The 22,750-nt window shown below is 38.8% G+C and overlaps 1 protein-coding gene across 1 annotated transcript in view; it reads right to left on the minus strand.

The window, feature by feature from the left end:
- Nucleotides 1-22,750, minus strand: part of LOC126174966 (brefeldin A-inhibited guanine nucleotide-exchange protein 1) — a 264,490-nt gene that overhangs the window by 21,131 nt on the left and 220,609 nt on the right. The window contains exons 25-28 of the mRNA XM_049921435.1: nt 14,729-14,931; nt 2,191-2,307; nt 1,689-1,829; nt 1,390-1,567 (exon numbers count right to left, since the gene is read on the minus strand). Of these exons, the coding sequence (XP_049777392.1) occupies nt 1,390-1,567; nt 1,689-1,829; nt 2,191-2,307; nt 14,729-14,931 (639 nt within the window). The remainder of the gene's footprint in view (nt 1-1,389; nt 1,568-1,688; nt 1,830-2,190; nt 2,308-14,728; nt 14,932-22,750) is intronic.

A 22,750-nucleotide genomic window follows, 5' to 3' on the forward strand; every position in this document is an offset into this window, starting at 1 on the left:
CTGACAGGAAATGCTATCCTGAATGTATTGCTGACTGTGGGACACCTAACAGGGCCTCTCTACCAACCAATAGGAAAGCTGGAAATCATCATCTGGGGGACACAGAGCAGACCAGCAAGGAGCGTTCCAAAGACAGCGGATGCTCTTTCGGCTACCAGCTCTCCGACTAGCTAGCTGCGTTTCCTAGCTCCTCTCAGAGTACCATGCACTCAATCTGGCTGTGGCAGCCTCCTGATGTTGTAACACACATCACTCGTATCCCTTAACATTAGGGCTTGGAGACAGGCTCTAGACATTACAGTTAATTTTATTGTTTTGATTTTCATCTCAGAAAATCTCTTAACACATCCAGGTGCCCACATCCTGTCTCCATCCTAACTCCACAGCCACAGCACACAATCATGTTTTAGTATAATACTAGCCTTTTCCACACAGTTTCATCCACATATGCATTCAACACATATATATTTAACGCCCCTCCTCCTCCCCCTCTCCGTATCCACCTCTTCCTCCCTCTGCCTGCCCATCTCATCCTCACACCGCTTTCTCCTCCTCCCCACTCTCTGTCTCTTCATTTGCACCTCCTCCTCTCTTTGTTCATTTCCTCCTCCTCCTTGCTCCGTCCTTCCCAACACCCCTTTGTCCAGCCAATCTGTCCCCAGCCGTGAACATCAGTACATGTAGCTGCTGCAAACAAAATTCAATAAAGCAGACTGATACTACTCGAATGCAACATGCCTGTCATGTAGGGCAGCCTGCAAATTGGGCCCTGGAAAACCATTTCTTGCCCGACATATAGGTTGCTCTGCAAAGCAGGTTGATTTGGCAGGCCAATAATGTTCCTACACAACATGCTTGTTGTGCAGGGCAGCCTGTATGCCAGAAATTTGAAAATTATGTTTCTGCTCTCTTATCTCCACTCCTACTGGAGCTAGGAGGTTAAAAGCCCCACAGTGCTGATGCTCATGAGGCCTCCTTTTCTGTGCCACATTTGGCTGAAATTGATCCAAGAGTTTTGGAGGAGATCCCAGATATACACACACAGACTCTGTTTTATATACAGATAACTGATTTAGTCAGTTAGGATGATCAACAAGGGTTAAAATAGCTGCTATCACAAAATTTAGATCCACACAATAGCTACTATTCCAATTGAGGGATTTCTTGTCATATTTATACAGCTTTCATCTTTGAAACTGCAGCTCTGGGTTTCTGTTTCCAATAATTCGTACATGACGTCTTACTATTATCACTTGTCAGACCAAATGGGGATACATGGCCAACTTCATGGGATTAAGCCATCAATAATGTGTATTCAATAACATATTATATAAATATACATATCCATGTGATAAATACTAAATTGGATGTTAGGAGATTAGAACAAACCAGCTTTCCAGAGCAAATTGCGCTGTTCATGATTGGAGTTGAAAGCTTTTGCAAATCTATGAGACTGAAGTAGACAATCAGTAAGAAGCAGAAGATGTCTTGAACTCAGGTTGCGATACATCCCCTGTTCTTCACGCTGTTGTTCCGAAAGCCCAGCTTCTACATGGAGCATATCTGCCTGGAATATGATTCATCATTTCATTATTCTACATACCTCATAAAGTATTGTTACGAGCATTCTAATTCAGCATAATTGTAACACAATTATGTAACAAAATACTTAAGTTCTTACTACTTACCTGTGCTAGTGCCAAGTTTTCTTGGTCCTCCTTTCTTGATGTAGCAGGGAAAAATACAATATTATCGATTGTTTGAATCAATTCCAACTGTACAACACATTTAATCATTAGACTTTGGAACAGCCTCTGGTCTGAATTTGCCTATAAAAAAGAAAAAAGAAAAGAAGAATGAGATAGCAACAATTATACAACTGTGCACCATAATACAACCTGAATTTTTACAGAGACATACTACTTTAATTATAGCTACCTCAAGCACGATAAATGACAGGTGCGGGAGTAGTAGTAGTAGTTTCATTAGGAAGGAATGGGAACAGGTTATCAGGTGTGGTTTTATAGACAGAATCATATAAGGTTTTGGCTGCACTAATTTAGGGAAATAATGGGGATCATAACCAAAGGTGACACAATATGGATTTGAAAAGTGTCATTCTTCCAAATTGTGCACCCTATGTCCTACTACCCAGCCATTTCACTTCCTCATAATAAACCAGTTACTTACCTTTGAACGCAACAATGTAATTTCTTCTGCTGGGACACTACTGGAACTTTGTGAGCTCTGCACACTATACGAGCTGTTGGAACGTTGTAAGATGTGATTAGTATCATCAGTATTCCCCTAAAACACAAAAGCATTTTATCATAGTGAAATAAAAATCATAGTGTTTTGTGTCATCATAAAACATTACATGTTAACAACATACTAAACTTTATATTATTTCAAAATCAAAAGGTAGTTATATTATTATAAAAACATAAGTGAAAGAACATAAAAAATGTAACTGCATAGCAGCTTTATTATTATATAATTATATATTGTACATTAATGGAAATACCTTGATGGGAACAACAAACAAAATGAGAAAAGGCAACCACTCACTTGTAGGTGATTGATGTCTGGTGCAAAGACATTACCAACCTTTGCACCATCTCTGTTTTTCTAGTTTAAGTAATGTACCCATGGCCACATCGACACTGACTACCAGCTGAGTGGAAGCTCAGGCTGTCAACTGCAGGTTGGAAGGGAAAGACTTATGTAAACTGGGAAGGGTATGACTGTAGGAGTGGTGGAGGAGATTATGAGAGGTGAGACATAGGCAAATGGAGTGTCACTTTTTCATTTCTCTTAAGACTGCTGCTGAGAGCCACTAGTCTAGCCCTGTGCCATGTTCCTATTGCCTCCGAACCCCTTCCTTGTTTTGTACCTCTTGACCCCCTCCTAGATTACACATGTCTTCCCCACCCCCTCCCCCGCATGCACACTAACACACTAAATGCGAAAGAAATTGGCACCTCCAGATCCACTGCTAGTAAGATGTCTTTGATGTTTCATGTATGACCACATTTCAATCAGCTACAAATGAGTGAGTGCTTTTTCTCAATTTTGTTTATTATTTATGCACAGAGTCTCCATGTCCAAAGCTGAGGATATTTTCGAGTGAGTGGCTTGGTTAGGAGTTGAACCATAAACAAGAAACATTAAAATTACCAGAGCTATGAATACAAAAATGAAAGGAAATAAAATTGTCTTGGGTGTCACAACACTAGGCATACTGATTATAAATAAGAAAGTGTTTTTTGGAGGTGGGGGGGAGGGGGGGGGAGGTCACAAAGCAGCAACATTAATATAAAAAAATGTGTCTTATCTGCACTGCAAAAAAAACCTTGAAGACCTCCAACTCAATAAAGATATTGATGATTTCTGCTAAATACCATTCACTTTTATAGGGTAATGTGATATAGTTGTTAATGAGGGCATCAGATAAAATTAGTACTACAGTGCCCTTCAAGTACACAGTGCTGAATCACGAGTTTGAGTATTAAAGACCATCACACCATTACGTCATAAACCACTAGGGTTTCACATACTGGTTTTAATGAATTTTATTGATGATTCAACAGTGGACTACACAATGTGTGCTGTAAGTTCTGGAAAGGATGAGTATTAAGATCTCATGTAGTGTAACAATTTTTTGTTTCGGGAAGCAAGTGCTTAGTTTTTTGTACACATTTGCATCAGAAAATGTGAAAATACATCCAGAATCTTGTGTCACTGTCATTAGTATGGCTCCAGAGTCTGAACCCACTTTATTTAAATTGTGAAGCACATCCAATAACTTTGAAGGTATATAGAATACTGAGCCCAGACTGGAAGAATAAATCAGATCGCCCCATCATTTCTGTACAAGTAAATGAAAAACAAGTGAAATGTGTGTTTGGATTTCTCAGACAATTCTGGCTCAGGCCATTTTTCATTAAAGGTTCCCTATCTCAGGACATTCCAGGGAAAAAGATCCTCACCCACTTTGAAAATCATTCCACAACGAACAATGCTTAAATCTGATTCAGTTAGTACAGAATTATACTCCTCTCCACCCCCCCCTCCCCCTCATCAAACTCGTGCTACTACCCTCTTGCTAGAGTCACTGTGGAGCAGTTTTTGTGTTTGCAGCAAGAGATTTTCTTTATCTGTTGTGGACAATTACCTGATAGTAACCTGCACTAATCACATGCTAGCAGGCTGTATGTACTGAGCACATAAAAAGTTAAAAACAGTGTAGCTGATGACACATTATAAGTGACTAGATTGACCCACGCAATATAATTTATAGGCACAGAAGCCCCACAGACAATAGCAGAAGAGATCAACAGAAACCAAGGAGGTTATGAAGCCTAAAGCTAGCCAACAAATGTACTAAAATTCCTACTTACTACGACCATCAAATGTTAACACCTCACCTGAGGTGGAACAGAGAGAGCCACAGTGTGACAGCTTTGCCAGTTGGCATCACACAACTATTGCACTGGGACAAACTCTCAGTAAGACCAACATATATGAGCTCAACTTTGGTGGGAAATGATAACTGTAAACTGAATGCAAGAGAGAGGATAGATATACACTGAGGCGACAGAAGTCATGGGATAGCAATATGGACATATACAGATGGTGGTAGTATCGCATACACTAGGTATAAAAGGGCAGTGCATTGGTGGAACTATCATTTGTACTCAGGTGGTTCATGTGAAAAGGTTTCTGATGTGATTATGACTGCACAAAGGGCATTGACACATTCCATTTTGAAAATTGAGATCCACAGTGTCACGACAGTGCCAATAACAAATTTCAGGCACTACCTCTCACCACGAACAACACAGTGGCTGATAGCGTTCACTTAATGACCCAATATAGCGGCATTTGCTTAGAGTTGTGTGTGGGACATATGACGAACATATCTGTTAGGACAGTGTGTCAAAATTTGGCATTAATGGGCTACGGCAGCAGATGACCGACACAGGTGCCTTTGCTAACAGAATGACAGTTCCTGCAGCACCTGTGGCTTGGTCAGATGAGTCCCGATTTCAGTTGGTAAGAGCTGATGGCAGTGTCTGAGTGTGGCACAGATCCCCATGAAGGCATGGACTCAAGTTATCAACAAGGCACTGTGAAAGCTGGTGGTGGCTCCATAATGGTGTGGGCTCTTTTTACACATCTGTACACATCCGGTCCATCTGTACCAACCATTGACTGGAAATGGCTGCTTGGAGACCATTTACAGCCATTCATGCACTTCTTGTTCCCAAACAATGGAATTTTTGTAGCTGTCAATGTGCCATATCACCATGCCACAACTGTGTGATTGGTTTGAAGAATATTTTGGAAAGTTCGAGCAAATGATTTGGTCACCTAAATCACCCGACATGAATCCTATCGGACATTTATGGGACATAATTGAGAGGTCAGTTCGTGAAGAAAATACTGCAAGGCACAATTTCGCAATTATGGACGGCTACAGAGGCAGCATGGCTTATTATTTCTGTAGGGAACTTCTGACGACTTATTGAGCCCATGCCACATCGTGTTTCTGCACTATGCCAGGCAAAAGGAAGTCTGACAATATTAGAAGATATCCCATGACTTTTGTCTAATCAGTGTATCTGTAACAGTATCAAGAGATTGAATGTCTATGTAAGATGATCTGTCTATTGAAATCCCTGATCAGATCGTAATTATCTTTTGATGAAACACTACAGTTCAAAGAGTCACACAATGACAGAGAAAAGCAATTAATCTGGATGCCAAACATGTGGAAAAAAATAACATTAGTGCATGAAGAAATGATGCTTCAATTAGGAATGTTTTCCAGTCATGTCTTAAAAATTCCACACAGTACAAATAAAACTTTACGTGGTGGGAAGCACAGCAAAGACAAAGTTAGCTAGTTACACAAATACTGATAGCACAAGGAATCTGGAGCTTCTAATCATACACAAAGCAACAATTTCTTGTTTCTTCAAAAGCTTGAATGAACAGCCATGCAAGCAAATGAATCAACAAGCTGAGATGACAGGAGTTCAGTCATGTGACAATGTATTTCATCATACGGGGAGTAGTCAAAGTAAAAAGTAAAAATTTGTTTGCCGGTATACGTCTGCAGTCCTGGTGCACTTTGAAATCCCTGCACTACAGTTCCACAGCATGTCATTGGAGGTGCCACAGCAAAATGGTGTACCTCACTGAGAAAGTGCAGTATCACACATTAATTCGTCTTCTTATTTGAGGAGGAACAATACTACAATTACTGCCGAGTTCGTGGAAATGTATGGGAAAGACGCATAATCATGTGACACAGTGGCTAGGTCACAGTGATGCTTCCATTACACTAAACAAGTCTAAATGACAAAGAATGAAGTGGCAGACCATATCTCGATGTTGGCTATGTTCTGCAACTGCTCACACCCATTTAGAAAGCCCACTGAACATGGGCAGCTGCGGAAATGTTGGCATGTGTCGCACCAACACAGATGACTTTGTTAGCCCCATAATCACTGTGGATAAGTGCTCAGTGTAGTGTATGACTGTGATACCCCAGACACAGGCACAAAGCAAACTGTAGAAACAAATGGATTGAACACCAACAAAACAGGTGAAGCTCCAACCATAACTGAACAAGCTAAGTTTATTTATTTATTTATTTTTTTTTTTTTTTTTTGGGGGGGGGGGGGGGGAGCAGGGGGGCTGTTATGGTACAATGCTAACAGATTATGCTTGTAAGAAGCAACCATCCAGAAGCGTACTGCCGAAACGTTCTGACATGGTTACAGGTGCAGTCAAGATAAAGCATTGTGGGAATCTGACAAAGGGGGTGTATTTGCTGCACGATATGGTCCCCAGCTCAATCTGCAGCGAACCGAGTGACATGTTGCTTTTGGGTCTATTAAATTTGACCTCCCCCACCCAATGTGTGTTGGGCATTTCCATCATGATGACAAGCTCATTTTTGAGATAGAACATTTCCTGAACAGCCAAAATACAGACTTCCCTGCCCAATAACCAGTCATTAGGAAAAATTTGTTGCAGTGTAATGTGAATCTGTAGAGGAGGACTAACCCATCACAAAGTTTCATGGTTGCAGTTTTATTTTTCTGAGGTGATAATTAGAAGTTTATAATTACTCTTTGTAAATAATCAAAGAAAATCATGAGATTGTTTCCTGTAGACAAATGTGCTGGCCACCTAAAAGATGTTATATTACAAAACAATGTACTTGCTTTCCTTCCTCCAAATATGTACATGAACATATTGTGCAAGGATCCAGGAATCTTAAAAGTGACAAAACAATTTTATTGAAAGTATCTTCCATAATATGTTGATGTGTCAGTGTCAGTGAGGCTTCTAAATCTACTGAATATAATGAGTTTTATTTTAGCTGAATCTTGTGCACTAGCACCTCAAGTAATCTAAACCTGTTTCTGAAAGATCTTTTTTTTTAAACGAGTGTGTGTATCATTTGGAATTTTTATGTGAAGTCTGGCAGGCAGTCTGTGAAAAACTAGATGATGTTCACCTTCATAATTATATTCCAATTGAAGATGATAATACGAAGAAAAAAATTTACAATCTATTGTCCTGGCAACAACAATGTCATTAGAGATGGAGCAAAAATTCATACAGAAGAAGGATAAAAAATGAAAATGATCATTACCTTTCAAAGGGACTATCCCAGCATTTGCCTTAAACAGTTTAGAGAAACCACAGAAAACCTAAGACTGGACATTGAAATGGGGATTTGAACATCAGTTGCCCTCAATACAAGTCCTATGTCAACATTGCATCTTGTCTTTTTGTTGATAGTATTACATCAATTCAGATATTTGGGTGTCGATAAGAGAATAGATGACATTGTAGAAGACAATGGGTTAGAATGTTTTTTTTTTTTTTTTTTTTTTTTTTTTTTTTTTTTTTTTTTTTTTTTTTTTTGTGGTTTTAGGGCGCACAACTTCAATGGTCATTAGCGCCCTGACTACTCTAAGAATGCACCGCGAGGCACAAGTTGACAACAACAACTAAAAGGGAAAACACGATAAAAGACAGACTGACAGGCATAGGATTAAAAAACAGCATCATCAAATGTCCTTAGCGAGGTTTGTCAAATTGATAAAACGAAGAACACTAGCAGCTGCTCGTGGGTCATCCGCTAAAATGGCATCGAAAGTATTTGGCAGGTGAAGATCGAGGCGCAGTGTGTTAAGATCTGGACAGGACATTAAAATGTGTCTAACCGTCAGCAAGTGCCCACATGGGCAGAACGGCGCCGGCGCAGCCGTCAGCGGATGGCGATGGCTGAACCGGCAGTGTCCAATCCTTAACCTTGCTAAAACGACCTCCTCCCGCCGAGAAGGGCGTGAGGAGGACGTCCAAGCCACGGGAAGAGGTTTTAAGGCCCGAAGCTTGTTGTCGGTAAGTGCAGCCCAATCGGCATGCCACAGCGACACAACGCGCCGACAAATGACCCTGCTAAAATCGGACGAAGGGACACAACAAGAAGCTGTCCGAGGCTGGAGGACCGCAGCCTTGGCCGCGGCATCTGCAGCTTCGTTCCCGGGTTAGAATGTTCCTCCAAAACCTAAACTTGTTACTCTAGTTTCCATTGTGTCTTTAAAGAAAACATTAAGTCTGCACATTTCAAAATGTGGTTTGTCTTTTTACTGCATGAATTACTTCAGTTTTTGGCATAACAAAGGCATTTATTTTTCAAATACATAGAATGCCTACTGCATATTATCTTATTTTTGCAGAAGCTACCAACTACAAGCCCAAAAATCACTTTCTATTTAGAATGGCTTTTGTGTATACACAATTTAGTCATGGACTTTTGAAGAGCATCACAATGATCTGTTACTGCATTTTCTTACATTCCATTACTAAGTGCAAAATAACAGCTGCTTTTCTAGTACACTTATTCAATCTGATGCTAAACAAATTTATGTCTATTGCATTTACTTTCCTTTCTTCTGAACATTAAGCTGGTCAGAAATTTACAAATTTAAGCAACGCAACATTGTTGTTGTTGTTGTTGTTGTTGTTGTTGTTGTTGTGGTCTTCAGTCCTGAGACTGGTTTGATGCAGCTCTCCATGCTACTCTATCCTGTGCAAGCTTCTTCATCTACCAGTACCTACTGCAACCTACATCCTTCTGAATCTGCTTAGTGTATTGATCTCTTGGTCTCCCTCTACGATTTTTACCCTCCACGCTGCCCTCCAATGCTAAATTTGTGATCCCTCGATGCCTCAGAACATGTCCTACCAACCGATCCCTTCTTCTAGTCAAGTTGTGCCACAAACTTCTCTTCTCCCCAATCCTATTCAATACCTCCTCATTAGTTACGTGATCAACCCATCTTATCTTCAGCATTCTTCTGTAGCACCACATTTCGAAAGCTTCTATTCTCTTCTTGTCCAAACTAGTTATCGTCCATGTCTCACTTCCATACATGGCTAAACTCCATACAAATACTTTCAGAAACGACTTCCTGACACCTAAATCTATATTCGAAGTTAATAAATTTCTCTTCTTGAGAAACACTTTCCTTGCCATTGCCAGTCTACATTTTATATCCTCTCTACTTCGACCATCATCGGTTATTTAACTCCCTAAATAGCAAAACTCCTTTACTACTTTAAGTGTCTCATTTCCTAATCTAATGCCCTCAGCATCACCCGACTTAATTTGACTACATTCCATTATCCTCGTTTTGCTTTTGTTGATGTTCATCTTATATCCACCTTTCAAGACACTGTCCATTCCGTTCAACTGCTCTTCCAAGTCCTTTGCTGTCTCTGACAGAATTACAATGTCATCGGCGAACCTCAAAGTTTTTACTTCTTCTCCATGAATTTTAATACCTACTCCGAGTTTTTCTTTTGTTTCCTTTACTGCTTGCTCAATATACAGATTGAATAACATCGGGGAGAGGCTACAACCCTGTCTCACTCCTTTCCCAACCACTGCTTCCCTTTCATGCCCCTCAACTCTTATAACTGCCATCTGGTTTCTGTACAAATTGTAAATAGCCTTTCGCTCCCTGTATTTTACCCCTGCCACCTTCAGAATTTGAAAGAGAGTATTCCAGTCAACATTGTCAAAAGCTTTCTCTAAGTCTACAAATGCTAGAAACGTAGGTTTGCCTTTTCTTAATCTTTCTTCCAAGATAAGTCGTAAGGTCAGTATTGCCTCACGTGTTCCAACATTTCTACGGAATCCAAACTGATCTTCCCCGAGGTCGGCTTCTACCAGTTTTTCCATTCGTCTGTAAAGAATTCGCGTTAGTATTTTGCAGCTGTGACTTATTAAACTGATAGTTCGGCAACTTTCACATCTGTCAACACCTGCTTTCTTTGGGATTGGAATTATTATATTCTTCTTAAAGTCTGAGGGTATTTCGCCTGTCTCATACATCGTGCTCACCAGATGGTAGAGTTTTGTCATGACTGGCTCTCCTGAGGCCATCAGTAGTTCTAATGGAATGTTGTCTACTCCCGGGGCCTTGTTTTGACTCAGGTCTTTCAGTGCTCTGTCAAACTCTTCACGCAGTATCTTATCTCCCATTTCATCTTCATCTACATCCTCTTCCATTTCCATAATATTGTCCTCAAGTACATCGCCCTCGTATACACCCTCTATATACTCCTTCCACCTTTCTGCTTTCCCTTCTTTGCTTAGAACTGGGTTGCCATCTGAGCTCTTGATATTCATACAAGTGGTTCTCTTCGCTCCAAAGGTCTCTTTAATTTTCCTGTAGGCAGTATCTATCTTACCCCTAGTGAGACAAGCCTCTACATCCTTACACTTGTCCTCTAGCCATCCCTGCTTAGCCATTTTGCACTTCCTGTCGATTTCATTTTTGAGACGTTTATATTCCTTTTTGCCTGCTTCATTTACTGCATTTTTATATTTTCTCCTTTCATCAATTAAATTCAATATTTCTTCTGTTACCCAAGGATTTCTATTAGCCCGCGTCTTTTTACCTACTTGATCGTCTGCTGCCTTCACCACTTCATCCCTCAGAGCTACCCATTCTTCTTCTACTGTATTTCTTTCCCCCATTCCTGTCAATTGTTCCCTAATGCTCTCCCTGAAACTCTCTGTAACCTCTGGTTCTTTCAGTTTATCCAGGTCCCATCTCCTTAAATTCCCACCTTTTTGCAGTTTCTTCAGTTTCAATCTGCAGTTCATGACCAATAGATTGTGGTCAGAATCTACATCTGCCCCAGGAAATGTCTTACAATTTAATACCTGGTTCCTAAATCTCTGTCTTACCATTATATAATCTATCTGAAACCTGTCAGTATCTCCAGGCTTCTTCCATGTATACAGCCTCCTTTCATGATTCTTGAACCAAGTGTTAGCTATGATTAAGTTATGCTCTGTGCAAAATTCTACAAGGCGGCTTCCTCTTTCATTCCTTCCCCCCAATCCATACTCACCTACTATGTTTCCTTCTCTCCCTTTTCCTACTGACGAATTCCAGTCACCCATCACTATTAAATTTTCGTCTCCCTTCACTACCTGAATAATTTCTTTTATCTCGTCATACATTTCATCTATTTCTTCATCATCTGCAGAGCTAGTTGGCATATAAACTTGTACTACTGTAGTAGGCATGGGCTTTGTGTCTATCTTGGCCACAATAATGCGTTCACTATGCTGTTTGTAGTAGCTAACCCGCACTCCTATTTTTTTATTCATTATTAAGCCTACTCCTGCATTACCCCCTATTTGATTTTGTCTTGTTCCTCCTGCCACCGAACTTCACTAATTCCCACTATATCTAACTTTAACCTATCCATCTCCCTTTTTAAATTTTCTAACCTACCTGCCCGATTAAGTGATCTGACATTCCACGCTCCGATCCGTAGAAACGCCAGTTTTCTTTCTCCTGATAACGCAACATATTATTCAATAATTTTCACATTTATCCATTTGTGCCTTGATTGATAATGTAGTGATGATATTATCCCAGAAATCAGATGAGTCTTCTTCTGTCAAAAATTTATAACACCTCATCACAAACAACCTCTTATTTTTGCAAAAAAACGGACACTCAGAGTTGCAACTAAAATGGGTGTTCATTAAGTTGGTGACCGGTTTTGGAATAAGACCACTCTCAAACCAATCAATGTTTGCCACGTAAATTGTTTGTCAAAATAGCCGTAAATGAAGTGTGTACACACACTATGTGATCAAAAGTATCCAGATAACATGGTTGAAAAATGACTTACATGTTCGTGGCACCCTCCATCTGTAATGCTGGAATTCAATGTGGTATTGGCTCACCCTTAGCTCTGATAACAGCTTCCACTCTCACAGGCATACATTCAGTCAGATGTTGGAAGTTTTATTGGGGAATGGTAACCCCATTCTTCATGGAGTGCTGCACTAAGGAGCGTATTGATGTCAGTTGGTGAGGCTTGGCACGAATCGGCATTCCAAAACATCCCAAAGGTGTTCTATAGAATTCTGGTCAGGACTCTGTGCAGGCCAGTCCATTATAGGGATGTTATTGTGGTGTAACCACTCCACCACAGGCCGTGTATTATGAAACAGGTGCTCGATCATGGTTGAAAGATGCCATTGCCATCCCCAAATTGCTCTTCAACAGTGGGAAGCAAGAAGGTGCTTAAAACATCAATGTAGGCCTGTGTTGTGACAGTGTCACGGAAATCAACAAGGGGTGTAGGCCCCCCTCCATGAAAAACATGACCAAACCATAACACCACAGCCTCAGAATTTTACTGTTGGCACTACACACGCTGACAGATGACGTTCACTGGGCATTCGCCATACCCACACCCTGTCATCGGATCGCTACACTTTGTGCCATGATTTGTCACTCCACACAACATTTTTCCACTGTTCTATCATCCAATGTTTATGCTCCTTACACCAAGTGAGGCAATGTTCGGCATTTACCAGTGTGATGTGTGGCTTATGGCAGCTGCTCAACCATGAAATCCAAGTTTTCTTACCTCCCACCTAACTGTCTTAGCATTTGCAATGGATCCTGATGGAGTTTGGATTCCTGTTTGATGGTCTGGATAGATGTCTGCAAATTAAATGTTACGACCCTCTTCAACTGTTGGCGGTCTCTGTCAGTCAACAGACGAAGTCGGCCTGTAAAACTTTTGTGCTGTACATGTCCCTTCATGTTTCCACTTCACTATCACATCAGAAACAGTGGACCTATAAATGTTTAAGAGTGTGGAGATCTCGCGTACCGGCATATGAGACAATAGTGACACCCAACCACCTGACCACGTTCAAAGTCTGTCAGTTCCGCGGAGTTCCATTCTGCTCTTTCACGATGTCTAATGACAACTGAGGTCACTGATATGGAATACCTGGCAGCATAATGCACCTAATATGAAAAACGTATTTTTTGGGGGTGTCTGGATACTTTTGATCACACAGTGTATGGTTATGACTCCAACTATAATGTTTGTTAATAAACACAGTTGGGACCATTCGCACATGTAAGAACTTTGTTTACTGCCAATTTGATGGACATTTTATTTCGCAAACATTGGTGGATATTTTACTTTACAAACATTGGTTGGTTTTAGAATGGGCGTAGCCTGAAACCTGTCACCGACTAAATAAACATCAATTTTAATTGCAACTCTGGTTGTCTCTTTTTGCATCACAATCTAAAAATGAGTTGCTGTCCCACTATATTCAGTACGTTGCAGTTATGCATCTCATTTCTTACTTTATTCAGGGCCGTAATTTTCAGCAACTGTAGTATATATTTTTCAGAATAAAATTCAGTCATCAGTTGCAAATATATCTTTAATACATTTAACCGGTTTTGACAAATTAATTTGTCATCTTCTGAAGCCTATAACATTAGGGATATTAAAAATGTTTATGTGAAGTGTAAGAAGTACATTTTGTATTAAAAATATATTTGCAACTGATGGCTGAATTTTATTTTGAAAAAATTTCTCATTTCTACATCTTCTACAAATTTATTACTATATAACAAATATGACAATTACAAATATCCCAGGGGGAATACAGCTATATAAAAACAAAGGTATTAGTACATTCAAGGAAAAAAGGAAGCAATTAGAGTATTATCAACATTAGTCTTATGTGTTTCTGTTGAGGTATAATCAAACAATGGAAACTCCAGGTAGGAATATCAACAATGTAGGAAAAGACAGATTGCTGCTTACCATAAAGAAGACACGTTGAGTTGCAGGCAAGCACAATTAAAAAATAAAGCTTTGGGCCACTGCTTTCATCAGTAACACACACACACACACACACACACACACACACACACACACAACCATTCATATACACAAACAAGTACACCTCATGCACACATGATGGCCAACTCCAAGATGCTGGAGTTTGACATCATGTGTGCATGAGGTGTACTTGCTTGTGTGTATGAATGTTGTGTGTATCTTTAACTGATTATGGTTGTATCCCAAAGCTTAATGTTGTCTTATAATGATTGTGCCTGTCTGCAACTTAACATGTCTTCTTTATGGTAAGTAGCAACTGTCTTTTCCTACATTGTTCACTTGAGATACAGTGAGAAGGAAATATTTTTTACTTGCCAACAGCCCATATTTGATCCTCATACCAACTGTAAAGTTTTTATTAGGGATTTATTTATTTGCTTGCTTGCAGTAAATGAAATTAAAAAAAAAAAAAAAAAAAAAAAAGAAAATCATATTAGCATGTTACCGTAATAATATCCATATCAGACTCTTTGCCCTCGTGTGCATCTTCTGGTCTCCAGCTTAAAAGAGCATGGGGTATAGTGCAGTTAAATATGTCCAGCATACACTGGCAAGTCTTCTCCCATGTGGAATCCGAGAACTTCAAACCATTAGAATTGACTAGATTCTCCAGACAATTTGTACCTGAACGTGCCAGTTGTTCATTATCTGAAAGAAGAGAGATCAGTTAAAAATCAGGGTATACCTTAAGCTTTCACACAAGAAAATCGAGAACATTACACAGAAACATAGTGCCTGTTTAAGTGGATACTGTATCAGGAGCAACTGGAACGTGGCTGACGGATAAATAAATTATGAAATAAGACTGGATTCCAAACAACTGGACTTTTGTAACATTTTGTAATCGCATGAAAGGAAGAAAGTTTAGAGTTTTTTACATTCTGTTGACATAGTCATCATTACTTATGGAACAGCCTCTGATGTGGGGCTGCCATAAAATATATTTCACAATAATGAATTACAGAATTTCAATTATCAGGGTACAAATGAAATATTTCCGCCACAGATTTAAATGACACTCAAAATTTTTGAAACAGCTGATATTGTGTTGTTTTTTGAACAAGTAATAGCTAGTCTTAAGGTGAAACATTGAAATGCTGGTTAGCTCCATATAGTAGAGCAGGAACAGCCAAGAATTCTGTACACATGCAGTGCTCTTGCACATGTGCAGAGCTCTCTTATGTGCAGAGCTCTCTTGCCTGGCTGCACACTTCCCACCACTACCACACCACACAGTCTACAGGGGAGGGAAGGGGGGGGGGAGGTGGAGTGGGGGGGGGGGAGGAGGAGGAGGAGGAGTGGGGGGGGGAGGAGGAGGAGGAGGAGGAGGAGGAGGAGGAGGAGGAAGGAGGAAGGAGGATGGAGTAAAGGGTAAACTGTGAATGCACCACATTTAAATGACAATGCAGTTATGCAAGGAACAACAGACAGCCTGCATGGTTTCATATTTATCAACAACACAAATCACAAACAAAACAAAATTTTTATCTGGTAGAAACTGGTGACGTGCAGACAGTTTTGCACATTTTTGCCTGTCAGGTTGCCTTGTAATACTAACTTATCTAGTTTCATAAATAAAACAAAAGCCTTTCACACACATATTTTAATCGAAGTATTGTATCATGTTTGCAACCCCATTATGGAAATGTGGAAACTCTTCCCAAGGAAAACAACGTAAAACTCCTGGACAGTTTTAACATAAAAGTATTTGTCTTTTAAACTGGACTTACACTGTAGATCGATCAATTTCATCTGCACTTTCAACTGAAATGGCAAGCAGTCTCAAAAAAAGCTGCTCACAAATAGATGTAAGATTGGCAGTGTCCTCAAAGTGTGTAGAAAATTATCCTTGTAATTCTTTGACTGCCACAAAGAATTCTGTAAAATTATAGTGAGCTTTGGGAGTGTTTTTTGTTAGAATTTGTCTCTTCCATAATGAGATTTTCTTTTTAAATAAATCCCTATCAAATCAGAATTAAGTTGTTTCTCACCTGGCAATATCTTACTATGAGGAGTGGGCAGTCAAGTCTACTTAAAATATGTGGTCTGCAATCCATTCCAGATTTTCTAATTTTTGTTCATGCTCTCCTTTTTCATTCAGAATGTCACCAATAGCAGGTTTCAAATCAAAAAATCATTTCAGACATGCACTTTAACTTAACCCACATACTTTGCAGTAATATATAAAATCTCCATATGCTTTGCAACTGACAGTGTAATACTGCATACAACTTCAAAAAAATTTACTGTTCAAGCCACCAATTTCATCACTACAGGCCAGATTATATGCATAATAAAAACCTTAAAAATGCATGAAAAGTGGCGAAATATGCAAGATCAAATAATAATAAAAACATGGTAGTTACTATGTGCATTATATCTCAAAGTTGAACCTGTGCATATCAATTTTGAGGGAGAACACCGGCCATGTGAAAAAGCGCTACATTTAGAATGCTGATATCATTTTCTGAATACTTTCTGGTAGAGGTTAGGAAGGGGTCCTTCCTGAGATTATTTTCTAAAAATTTTCAAAATGGGGACGCATACCACATTTCAAGAATTGTCCATTCTTTGCTATTTTTGTTGCTAACAAGCAGATGTGATGTGAGCGACTCGCAGCGAAACAATTGATATGTACTGGAGCAACTTCGAGATATACTGCATGCAGAGGGCCCGCTCAAAAACTCTGTAATATTATATTTAAAAAACAACATACAATCATGAATTTTTTTGAACAGCATTAACTTTTAACTAATACTATTGGACCAAAGCATCATTTACAATTTAATTCACATTTTTCTACTATTGTAAACATAAGCGACCTAGTACTGTTCCAAATGTTCAGTGGTAAGATTGTGTCTTCGATCACTCAAAACATTTTTATAAGCAGAAGAGGACTGTTCTACATCAACTGAGGTAGCTGGGCAGTATCTGAATTTGGGTGCTATGTTGGTACTTATTGCTTCTGGTTAAAAAGTTTACCCATCCCATTAATAAAACTATCGATTTGGCACAAGGGTTCAAAGCCTCGGTTATTGTTTAAAATGTTTTCAAACTTTTCTTTAAGTTTTCTTGGGAATACCTCTGGCAAAGATGAGTTCACTAGAATTATTTTATTCATTAACTGAACAGATTCATTCAACGCCAAACCTTGAGTTTAAAGCTTTTTAGTACTTGCAGGTATATGGGAAAAATGAGTGCTAATCGCAGTAATGTCTTTTTTAATACCAGAATCATTAAAAGCTTCCTTGCACTGGCAAACTGCCAAAGCCTCTGCACTGCCTAAGTAGTTTACTACCCCATTAATGGCCTCAAAACGTTCATTGTAAAATGACACAGCTTCAACGCAGCCTTTAGAAACACTTTCTTTCTTTGTCCGTGGAATGTACTTCTTCAGCAAGGCAATGTACTGGGCAAAGCACATCACATGAATCAAATTGGGATAAAATACTCTGAGGGCTTTTCCTGTTTGATCATATACGGAGCAGCATCTGAGATAAACATGAACACCCTTTCATCTGCAGGAGATTCTGGAAATATTTTTCTAATATCCTCATTCACAAATCTGGTGATTGTAAAATGAGTTACTTTTTCAAGTTCTTTGCAAGACATTAAATAGGAAGCACAAACAATTAAATTTGCAATGTAATGGCTGCAAGTGTCTGTAGTTTCACCAACTAAAATCCAGATGATGCTGTCCTTGAGTTCATTGCATACTTCTTCCAGAACATTTACGTAAATTGTCGGAATGCAGTTTTTACGCAATGTTGATTCATCTGGTATATTTTGATTTAAGCAATAATTCCGCAGCAAATCTTTGAGGACAGGTTTTGTAAGTTTGTGAAGAGGAATATTGCTTGCAATGAATGCTTTACATAGATCCTTGTTAAACTGATGTTTTTGGTTACCTTTTGACAAATCCCTGCTATTGCAAGTTGCTGTTGCCAGAAGTTATTGTTGTGGTCCTTCCTTCTGCATTCCTGCAATATGACGACTTGTCTTGACAAGCTTGTCTATTTGAAACTTTTTTTTTTGTACGAAACGCTTTTCTCCCAAACTCGACAATAAAACAATTGCATCATATATCATATGTAAATGTTTCAGAATGGTCAGCTATTCACGAAATGACGTTTCTTTTTTTCGGGCAGCATGGTGAACAACACATTACACACTACACGTTCAACTGTGTATGAGTAAAAAGAACGCTAAACTGAAAGAATGGATATGCAACGAAAAGCTTACATAGTTTAATTTAACTTTTACCGAAGAGTACGGTATGACAGCAAAGGGGATTAACTGGGGGAGAAGGCACAAGAGCATTGACTCTGTCTGCCTGTTCCTGTTTCTCTTCTGAAAGGATTTCGTTACGCAGTGGCCTCAAGGTTTGCGATTGCATGCAGTTCTACATTGCGGCAAATCTGTGAGACTTCAAAACTAGATTGAGCTAGAGATCACCCATCTAAATTTTTAAAATATTATAAACATAGAGTGAAAATGTGCATTGTCACTAGTTTTTAGTTAAAATATGCAATAACTGGTGAAAAGGAGGCAAATATGCAACATGCAAATGCATATAATCTGATTTCTATTCATCATGTTCTCCAAGCCTGGAAATTTAACACAAAGTGCTTCATGATGAACAGAACAATAAATCCCTTACAAATTTCCTGTCAATGATCATAATATTTTGCTCTTTCACTGTCAAGTAAATCTTTAAATTCTTTCTACATTGTGTTGTAATGATGTTCCATGACAAATTTCCACTACCTGTCAATCATGCGACTGAATACTGATATTGAGAATTCTCATCTTTCTATTCTGTCATTCTCACTTATTTTTAAAGACTTTTTTTTGTAACGTAGCAAGTTATTATGAAATAACATCCGATGAAGTAAGGCATGCAGTCGTGTAGCACAGTGGCTTCAGGATGGCTATGTTTTTTCTTCGCTCCGACTCACAGCACAGCTGATGCTACCAGCCGTGAGAACGGTCTCAAGTAACATTCAGTTGGTATGAAAATTCATGCCCCCTATGAATCTAAATAAACCATAGTAATTATCATCCGATTTTGTTCAAACTTGGTACTTAATCTTTTGTTATTAAGGAAGGGATCCTGTCAAAATTTCAGATTTGTATCTGTTATAGTTATGGAGATTGAGAAAATTACTTAAATGTCCTAAAACCAACACTTATATTTCAAAACTCAGTTAGGAACAATAACCAAATGTCTTTTATTATCATCTGAGGTCATAACAAAGCTCACCAATGCACCAATTTAAGTGGGGTGGGGTCGGTCAGTCGCTCTTTCGTCTCCTTTGCTCTCTCTCTGTCACTTTTCTATGAAAGTTCACCTACCTCTATATATTTCTTTCTTCTGAAGTCTCTTCACTCCGCAGTAGCAGATACACGCTAGGCAGTGTAAAGCAGCTTTGATGAAACCACTACCTAATATCTACCACACGGAGGCCGTGTAACTCAAGTTGCAAATTAGTTCCTGTAAGTTCGTTTTCACGAATTTTGGGCGGTAGGAGAATGCAGTTTAATTGCATTAAGCATTTGGAAATTCTATTAACGCCTTTTTATTCATAAGGAATCATACAAAATGGCTATCGAGTGTGTATTTAATAATGCAAATGCTCTATTATTCCAAGTTCACTGTTTATCCAACATATTTTACACGTAAAAGCAGGCAGAATTCCGGTTAAATCTGTGTTCTAACAGTCACTGATCCACCACTATTAGTGAGCTGAACATACGGTCATTTCAGTGGTCTTTATGTTAGAAGTGCTCGCCAAAGTATTCCATAAAGAACACGGAATATACCACGTGGAACTGTCAGTATGGCCGAAAATTCCACACACTCATAAAGCTTCAACTAAATAATTCAGAAATATCACACTGTCATCAAAATGTTCATAACTTAAGCCATTTTAGTCATGACATGTTCTAATCACAATTAACTCCCTAGTTCTTAATTTTACATACTATTTTCACTGAGACACCTAGCACGGTGTTACCTTGAAGCAAGTTAGCGAGTGACACTCTTGCTGCTCCTCTCCTTTCTGCTAATCTAACTACCTGCACATGGGAACTGCTTAATTATGATTGGTTATTGATCTGAATGACCAATCAGAATGATCCTTCCAGATCATTCTCACAGCAAAACGTGCCTTAGCCAGCCAATCACTAATGAGATAGTCATTTACGTCATTACAATTTTAATTTCTAATATATTGTTTAATAAAGTAGAATAAAATGCAAAATATTCTTTAAATTAATATAGAAACTTATTCCTTCTTCAGACTTTTAGTCTGGCTGCTCTCTTACAAAAGCAAGCACACATAGATTTATGTCACCAGCATCATGGTTGCAACACAATTTTCCCAGGGTTCAATTATATAATGTTTTACATAAAATGACATTAAGTTTTAACGAATGTCCCACATACACTCTCTCATTCATTCCCATGTATTCACACAACAACATAATAAACAAATAATAATTTTGAATGATTTTTTTATACCACGTAATGTAGAGTAATTGAAGTTTTGAAAAGAAAATTCCACTTAAATAATTTTATATACTGTGAGCTTTGTTATGACTTCAGATGATAATATGAGACATTTGATTATTGTTCCTAACTGAGTTTTGAAACGTGTCAGTTTTAGGACATTTAAGTAATTTTCTCAATCTCCGTAACTATAATAGATAAAAATCTGAAATTTTGACAGGATCCCTTCCTTAATAACAAAAGATTGCATACCAAGTTTGAACAAAATCAGATTATAATTACTATAGTTTATTTAGATTTGTAGGGGGGGGGGGGGGGGTATGAATTTGCGTACCAACTGAATGTTACTTGCGACCATTCTCACGGCTGGTATCATCAGCTGTGCTGTGAGTCAGAGCGAAGAAAAAACATAGCCATGCTGAAGCCACCGTGCTACACAGCTGCGTGCCTTACTGCATCGAATGTTATTTCCTAATAACTTGCTACTTTACATGTTGACAGATTGCTAGACTGCCTCTTTTTGTGCAAACAACCACTGGAATGTGAACTTTCTTTATGCCACAAACAAATAGCTTAAGACAAGCAGCCTGACATCATGATTCGGACTACTGAAGAACGTCAAACTGGTCCGAAAAATGCCGCACACACTGTTAAATGAAATGTCATGCTCTTCCAAGTACTTCCTAGAAGAAATGACCGAAGCTGAGACATTATGAGTAGCGTTGACACAGGCCAGGTCTCGGACCGTACTCGTGCAGTACATCATGCATGTATGCAGTTTTATATTCCACAGGCAACCATGTAGCAGACACTTGAGATAATGGCTTCTATGAAGTACAGCTCTTATAAGACTCCCAAAGGATTAGTTTGGCCTAATGATTTCCTAACATCATTCACACAAGTTGCAAGTTCTGTTGGTCACAACAAAAGGGAATCAACAGAACTACTGAACCCCCACTACAGAATCCTGTCTCTGTAAATGTCTTATGTGCATTGATGAGTCATAAATCAACATTAATGTTTCAATAGTGTTCAATATTTATTTATTTATTTTTGTTTCTAATACTGGCAATTCTATCTTGGTCTCCATGGATTTTAATACCTACTCCGAATTTTTCTTTTGTTTCCTTTACTGCTTGCTCAATATACAGATTGAATAACATCGGGGAGAGGCTACAACCCTGTCTCACTCCCTTCCCAACCACTGCCTCCCTTTCATGCCCCTCGACTCTTATAACTGCCATCTGGTTTCTGTACAAATTGTAAATAGCCTTTCGCTCCCTGTATTTTACCCCTGCCACCTTTAAAATTTGAAAGAGAGTATTCCAGTCAACATTGTCAAAAGCTTTCTCTAAGTCTACAAATGCTAGAAACGTAGGTTTTCCACTGCCCATCCTTTTATACACTGAATATCTGCCTTACAGACATTATGGTTTTTGCTATGAACATTGAGCCTTCTGTATTCTCCACCATAATGTTTAAATTTTATCATATTTTAATTTTGTAAGTGTACTTGTGTTTTTATCTATACTCATAATTAGGTGCTTACAGCTCTGGTATTACTTTGACGTATTAGGGTTCAGTTTCTCGTCGTTTAGATACACACCTAATGATGTTGCTATAAGCCATGAAAATGATAAATGTGTTAATAAAATGATCAAGATACAGCTGTTTGCAGAGTTCTTGCTATACAATGTACTGCCACAGCTTTGGATGCCCTGTCCACAGAGTTGTTTGTAACAAACATGAAAACCAATTTGCTTTTGTCAGCCAATCACATTACAGGACACAAGACCCATGATGTCAAGGAAATATCATTGTTTCGTTTCATGAACTAATACACTATGGACTGAATATACACAGACGTCTTCCCCTGGACGGGGAACATGAATTTGGATAACGGAACATGAATTTCGATAACAACATTTTTACAACTAATACACCGAAGTTCACGAC

Source organism: Schistocerca cancellata, chromosome 3, assembly GCF_023864275.1.
Source record: "Schistocerca cancellata isolate TAMUIC-IGC-003103 chromosome 3, iqSchCanc2.1, whole genome shotgun sequence".
Lineage (NCBI taxonomy): Eukaryota > Metazoa > Arthropoda > Insecta > Orthoptera > Acrididae > Schistocerca > Schistocerca cancellata.